The sequence below is a fragment of the Salvelinus alpinus genome, chromosome 20 (assembly GCF_045679555.1).
Source record: "Salvelinus alpinus chromosome 20, SLU_Salpinus.1, whole genome shotgun sequence".
In the NCBI taxonomy this organism is placed as follows: Eukaryota; Metazoa; Chordata; class Actinopteri; order Salmoniformes; family Salmonidae; genus Salvelinus; species Salvelinus alpinus.
The window spans coordinates 35,805,809-35,812,895 of NC_092105.1; the positions used below are offsets into that span (position 1 = coordinate 35,805,809).

A 7,087-nucleotide genomic window follows, 5' to 3' on the forward strand; every position below is an offset into this window, starting at 1 on the left:
AAAATCTTACATTTCCACTTTAAGTGTAGCGTTATAGTCTGCACTTGCCTAAAACCGTTCCTACAATTTCAGCAACCACAGAGGAACTTTCAAATAGCATCCCCATGAAACAAAGTTCCTTTCAAGTTCTTTACCTTCCCAGCTATCATTTATTCACTAGTTGGTAACTTGGAGGATGCCAGAATATATATATATATAATGAGTATGTGTGTCCAAACTTTTGACTTGTACTGTATACTATATAATAAAAATAATAATAATAAAAATAATAATTTGGGATGATAAACCATTTTTGGTGTAAACTTAAAACTTAAACCAGATATAAAGTACACATAAAGATAATGCCAATATATATTTTTTTAAATAACGCATTAAGGAAAGAAATTCCACAAATTAACTTTTAACAACGCACACCTGTTAATTGAAATGCATTCCAGGTGACTACCTCATGAATCTGGCTGAGAGAATGCCAAGAGTGTGCAAAGCTGTCATCAAGGCAAAGGGTGGCTACTTTGAAGAATGTCAAATATAAAATATATTTTGATTTGTTTAACACTTTTCTGGTTACTACATGATTCTATATGTGTTAATTCATAGTTTTGATGTCTTTACTATTATTCTACAATGTAGAATATACAAACAATAATGAAAAAACCCTTGAATGAGTAGGTGTGTCCAAACTCCAATCAATCAGACTGGGGCCTGTTGCACAAAAGTAGAATTAAGACATCCGGGATAAATGACTCAGCTGAGCTCAATGAAGCCAAAACATGTGCGTCCAGGCTTAATTGGTTGCACAAAGACCAAGCCAGGATGAGCAGACACGGATTCATTAAGCCAGGTGAAACCAATCCTGGATAGGTGCGCGCTCACGGCTCACTCAAATAGACCCCGCCACAGATCACAGATTAACTGATTTACCATGGCAACTAGAGCCGCGTACTTTCCCCCGTCGGAAGCACAAATCCTCATGGAGGCATACGAGGAGGTAAAAGATATAATTAAGAAGAAAGGCAACACCGCCACAGTGATAAAGCAAAGAGAAAAAGCGTGGCAAAGTATTGCAGACCGCCTGAATGCGTAAGTAGTGCACAATTACACACTCACCGCTCCGCTGAAACATCACAATTACAATTCAAATATTTAATTCACATCTCCAAAAATGCAGTTGTACTGTAATTATGAAACGGTTAAATTTTTAATTGAAATGCACTGCAGATATGAGTGAAATTGTGTAAAGTAACTCCATCACACTGTATAAAGCTATGATACATTTTTTGATATTTTTACTGAAAACAAGACAAAAATACCAAGTAATTTTTTGCAGTGTGACTCCATTAAATGTGTGTGTGTGTGTGTGTGTGTGTGTGTGTAGATTAAACATGAACGGGCCAAAACGGACATGGCAGCAGGTCAAAATCAAATACAAGAACATTCTGCAGAATGGTATGGTCCCTGACTAATATTTAACAAAGCACAAGCATATATTGTACCCAGAAGGTGCCTGCTCACACATTGTCTGTACTGTTTTAGCAGTGAAAAAGAATACCCACAGACAAGGCACGGGTGGTGGGTCACCAAAGGCTGACCTTACCCCAGCAGAGGACATGGCCTTGGAGCTAAATAAAGGCAGGCCCGTCTTAGAGGGGATCCCTGGGGGGAAAGAGACGAGCATAGGTTCCTCCCAAGATGCCACCCGCTTCATTCAAGGTATGTCCTTCCATCTCTACATGGGATACAACCACATTCATATTGAATCAATTTGGACTGTCTGACTTTGGTTTACCTATTGCCTTGCAGTGTCTGGCAGCACTGTGTTCCTGTTAGAGCCACCAGCACAAGCACCAGACGATGCTGATCCAGTGAGTACTCCATCAAAGGCATACTGTAGGCCTGGCATGTCTTGTCTACTAGCTTCAATATGAATCCGATTAAATGTGATAGGGTGAAGGCCCCAGTGCAGCAGCAACAGCACATGATGGAGACGATGATGAGGAGGAGACCATCTCTCTGGATTCCAGAAGGCATGAGGTATCATGTTAAGACTGTGAAAGTACTATTTACTCTACAATGGTGAGGAGTCCTCATCAAAATCAAAAAATCTAATTTCTTTTACAGGACCCAGATGCTATACAGTGGGAAAACCAGCCTGGCAACATAGTGCGTATTAATAAAAGGACACCACATCCTGCCAAATTCCAGCTGCGCTAATTGTATTGTGTTCACAGAGCTCACAAGCTATCAGAAAGTTGTATGGCAACCACCTCCGGCGCCAAATAGAACTGGCAGACATAGACATTCAGTACAAGAAGAAAAAGATGGAAAATCTTGCACTGGAGTCCGAAATAAAAAAGAGGACAATTAGGAAACTGGACCTTGAAATAAAAAAACTTGAGAGGGAGGTGAGATATGCCTTCAATGTACACTGTATGCTAACTGTAACACAAATGTATTAATCATTATTTTTCTTTCCTCCCCCAGCTCCAAGAAGATGACACAGCTCAAAATAAAAATTAGGTATATTCTCGTAAAGTCAAGTGAGCCATGACATATGAGCTCTTATTGTGAGCACACAGGACGGTGGCATCTTTCTAAGTTTTTTTTTATTTTCCCAGCAATCAGTACAACCAAGTCATCGTTATAAGGCATCGCCCTCTTTTGCCCACCCCCCCAGCACCAGGTGTGGCCACTAGCCTATATGAAGGCCCAAAATTGTGTGTTCCTTTCTGCTCTGACAATGGCATGCCCATTCGTGCGAGATGTGGTGGATGAAGAAGCACTTGTGCTGAGGAGAGCCTTCAGGCGAGAAAGGGTCTTCAGGGACCGGTTGGACCCACTGGCCTTCCCTGATGACCATCTATATGAAAGATACAGGTTTTCTGCAGATGGCATCAGGTATCTATGCAGACTACTGGGTCCCAGGATTAAGCACCGCACTGCACGGAGCCATGCACTGAGTGTGGAGCAAATGGTTTGTGTGGCCTTGCGCTTTTTTGCTAGTGGAGCCTTCCTGTACTCAGTGGGGGATGCAGAACAGCTGAACAAGGCCACAATTTGCCGCACAATAAGGAGTGTGTGTCTGGCTATCAAAGCATTAGCAGATGTCTTCATCTCCTTCCCTGGCCACAGAAGACTCTGTGACATCAAAGAGGAGTTCTATAGGATTGCAGGTAAGAGGATCTACAAATTACAGGACAACTGTTAACACATAGTAGGATACTCATTACTTTGTGTGACAGGTTTCCCCAATGTCATTGGTGCAGTGGACTGCACACACATAAGGATAAAAGCCCCCTCAGGTGCCCATGAGGCCGATTTTGTGAATAGGAAATCCTTTCACAGCATTAATGTTCAGGTGAACATAACTTTTTGATATTGTCCATTGACGAACACTCTGCATTGCCAGTGATGTGCATTGATTGGTGTAATATTCCTCATCTTATGATTTCAGATGGTCTGCAATGCTGACTGTGTGATCAGCAATGTTGTGGCAAAATGGCCTGGCTCAGTCCATGACTCCAGAATCTTTCGGGCCTCTGAAATCTATCAGTGCCTATCACAAGGTAAGCCACACAACCCCTATTTATAACCATCATGGCTGTGTCAAGAATATCACTGTGTTTATGAGGTAGTAATGATGAGATTTTGTGTTGACAGGTGAATTCTCTGGTGTGTTGCTGGGAGACAGGGGGTATGGCTGCCAGCCTTTTCTCCTGACACCTTTCACAGACCCCCAGGAAGCACAGCAGGCCTACAACCATGCCCATGCCAGGACCAGGGCCAGAGTTGAAATGACCTTTGGCCTCCTGAAGGCACGCTTTCACTGCCTTCACAAATTAAGGGTCAGCCCTGTTAGGGCATGTGATATTACTGTGGCTTGTGCTGTCCTCCACAATGTGGCCTGCCTGAGGAAGGAGAGGGCCCCCAGAGTGCCACCAGCCATGGACTGGGACAATCTGGCAATCTTCCCTGATGACGACAGTGGTCGGCTGCTGAGGGACCAATATGTGTTGAATTATTTTAGTTAGTATGTGTGCTTTCAATTTTGGTTAAATATGTCCTGCGGTGGCAGAGGAATTTGGGTTTTTTGGGGTTCGTTTTTTGACGAATTTGGCCTCTTATGATGTTTGTGCGGTATACTGTGTGTAATACAAGGCTGCAGGGAGGCTACTGCATCCATTCATTTGTCTGTTCAGTTGATGTGTATGGATTTGTCCTGCATTTATTTTAGTGTGCAGACATGCAGGGTGTGTTATATACAGACCTTTGAATGTGTATGTATCATTTTGTATAATATGCTTGGATTCTGTGCTTTCCATCTTGTAGAGTCACTGTGACTTCAGTTTCGAAAGGAGCTGATGGTTTACCTGCTTTGTTTTGTCCTTATTCAATAAAGGAACATAATGTTACACATTGTGTTTTTATATTCATATGGAATGTGTATTTGTTTATATGACAGAGTACTAGGGCCACACTGAAGAAAAAGGATAAAGTCATAAATTTATGAGGCTGGTTCTTTCTGCAGAAAAGCTACATATTGTTTTTACAGTTTTGATACTTATGACAATGTGATACTTAATATTCTGGCACATCAGCATGTCTTTGTTTATGAAACCATACTGAAGTACAATTTCACGAAATGCCCCACATCTGTCATTTTAACAACTGTCCTCCTTTAAAACAACTGGTTACAATATTATGACTTGTGTTTTTTTCCCCTCTGTGGCCCTAATATTCTATCATTTTATATATAGCCTTATAGTCTATGGGAAACTGTAAATTATCTAATGATAGCAACATCATCTAAAAATCATTTTTTATCCAAAATCATTGAAATTAATGATCACAAACGTTTAAATAATAACAGTGGGTCTAGTTATATGTGATAACAATGTATAGTGAGCAGTGAAATAACTATTGGTTTCCATTTGTGGTGACTGCTGACTGACATTAGGGATGAGATTAAATAGATCCTGGAATTTAGCCTGGTCTGGAGCAGGCTAGCTCCACAGAATAAATCTCCATGGTAATTTATACCATAACATATCCTCCTGCCCCCTATCCATCTTTAGTGCAACCGGATTACGGATCAATTGAGCCAGGATCACCAAGATATCCTGGCTTAATCCCTTATCCTAGTTTTGTGCAACAGGCCCCTGGTTATTTTTCTCTCCTTTCTGAGAGGAATAAAACATACCATTCCTAGAGACATATAAGCATTTTCAGCTTTATCTGTGTGTGGGTGTCTACATAAAAAAGGGCCTTCAGAAAGTATTCAAACTCCTTGACTTTTTCCACAATTTGTTACTGTCACGACTTCTGCCGAAGTCGATGCCTCTCCTTGTTTCGGGCGGTGCTCGGCGATCGACGTCACCGGTCTTCTAGCCATCATTGATCTATGTTTCATTTTCCATTGGTTTTGTCTGGTCTTCTTACACACCTGGTTCCAATCCCATTCATTAATTGTTGTGTATTTAACCCTCTGTTTCCCCTCATGTCCTTGTCAGAGATTGTTTATTGTTATGTTCATGTTTTATGGATTGGTGTGCGACAGGTTCTTGTACCGACATTTATTTTATTATGGACTTTGGTTTTGGAGTTTATGTTTTAAGTTATTAAAATACTCCATTTATACCAAGTTTAATTCTCCTGCGCTTGACTTCCCTGCCACCTACATACACAACGTGACAGTTACATTACAGCCTTAATCTAAAATGGATTAAATAAATACAAATCCTCAGCAATCTACACACAATACCCCATAATGACAAAGCGAAAACAAGTTTTTAGACATTTTTGCCAAAAAAATTAAATACCTTATATACATAAGTATTCAGAACCTTTGCTAAGAGACTTTGAGCTCAGGTGCATCCTGTTTCTATTGACTATCCTTGAGATGTTTATACAATTTGATTGGAGTCCAACTGTGGTATATTCAATTGATTGGACATGATTTGGAAAGGCACACACCTGTCTATAAAGGTCCCACAGCTGACAGTGCATGCCAGAGTAAAATCCAAGCCATGAAATCGAAGGAATTGTACATAGAGCTCCAAGACAAGATTGTGTCAAGGCACAGATCTGGGGAAAGGTACCAACAGAATTCTGCAGCATTGAAGGTCCCCAAGAACACAGTGGCCTCCATCATTCTTTTGTCGTACTGAGTCTTGTCTCATCACTGCAACTCCCCTACGGACTCAGGAGAGGCGAAGGTCGAGCGCCATGTGTCCTCCGAAACACGACCCTGCCAAGCCGCAATGCTTCTTGACACACTGCCCGCTAAACCCGGAAGCTAGCCGCACCAATGTGTCAGAGAAAACACCATTCAGCTGGCGACCGAAGTCAGCTTGAAGGCGCCTGACCCGCTTGAGCAAGATGGGACAAGACAATCCCGGACGGCCAAACCCTCCCCTAACCTGGATGACGCTGGGCCAATTTTGTGCCTCCTCATGGGTCTCCCAGTCACGGCTGGCTGTGCCACAGCCTGGGATCAAACCCGGGTCTGTAGTGACGCTTCAAGCTGTGCGATGCAGTGCCTTAGACCTCTGCGCCACTCTGGAGGACCCCCAGTCCATCATGTTTAAACGGAAGAAGTTTGGAACCACCAGGACTCTTCCTAGAGCTGGCCGCCTGGCCAAACTGAGCAATCGGGGGAGAAGGGCCTTGGTCAGGGAGGTGACCAAGAACCCGATGGTCACTCTGACAGAGCTCTAGAGTTCCTCTGTGGAGCTGGGAGAACCTTCCAGAAGGACAACCATCTCTGCAGCACTCCACCAATCAGGCCTTTATGGTAGAACGGCCAGATGGAAGCCACTACTCAGTAAAAGGCACATGACAGCACACATGGAGTTTGCCAAAAGGCACCTAAAGACTCTCAGACCATGAGAAACAAGATTCTCTGGTCTGATGAAACCAAGATCAAACTCTTTGGCTTGAATGCCAAGTGTCACGTCTGGAGAAAACCTTGCACCATCCCTTCGGTGAAGCATGGTAGTGGCAGCATCTCGCCATGGGGATGTTTTTCAGCAGCAGGGACTGAGAGACTAATCAGGATCGAGGCAAAGATGAACAGAGCAAAGACAGAGAG

At 42.7% G+C, this 7,087-nt stretch overlaps 1 protein-coding gene across 4 annotated transcripts; it reads left to right on the forward strand.

Moving 5' to 3' along the window:
• Window positions 1-689: 689 nt before the first annotated feature.
• Window positions 690-4,432, forward strand: LOC139546755 (putative nuclease HARBI1). 4 transcript variants are annotated; one of them, XM_071355500.1, is made up of 12 exons: window positions 692-1,080; window positions 1,376-1,446; window positions 1,534-1,710; window positions 1,801-1,862; window positions 1,945-2,031; window positions 2,119-2,160; window positions 2,229-2,402; window positions 2,482-2,517; window positions 2,616-3,170; window positions 3,240-3,355; window positions 3,452-3,563; window positions 3,658-4,432. In XM_071355500.1, the coding sequence occupies exons 9-12, from the start codon at window positions 2,699-2,701 to the stop codon at window positions 4,026-4,028; spliced, it is 1,071 nt and encodes a 356-aa protein (XP_071211601.1). In that variant the 5' UTR covers window positions 692-1,080; window positions 1,376-1,446; window positions 1,534-1,710; window positions 1,801-1,862; window positions 1,945-2,031; window positions 2,119-2,160; window positions 2,229-2,402; window positions 2,482-2,517; window positions 2,616-2,698; the 3' UTR covers window positions 4,029-4,432. The 4 variants fall into 4 exon arrangements, with proteins under 4 accessions (XP_071211605.1, XP_071211604.1, XP_071211601.1 ...); XM_071355504.1 differs by lacking the exon at window positions 3,240-3,355 and having other exon boundaries at window positions 690-1,080; XM_071355503.1 differs by lacking the exon at window positions 3,240-3,355 and having other exon boundaries at window positions 690-1,080; window positions 2,229-2,517.
• The last annotated feature ends 2,655 nt before the right edge of the window (window positions 4,433-7,087 follow it).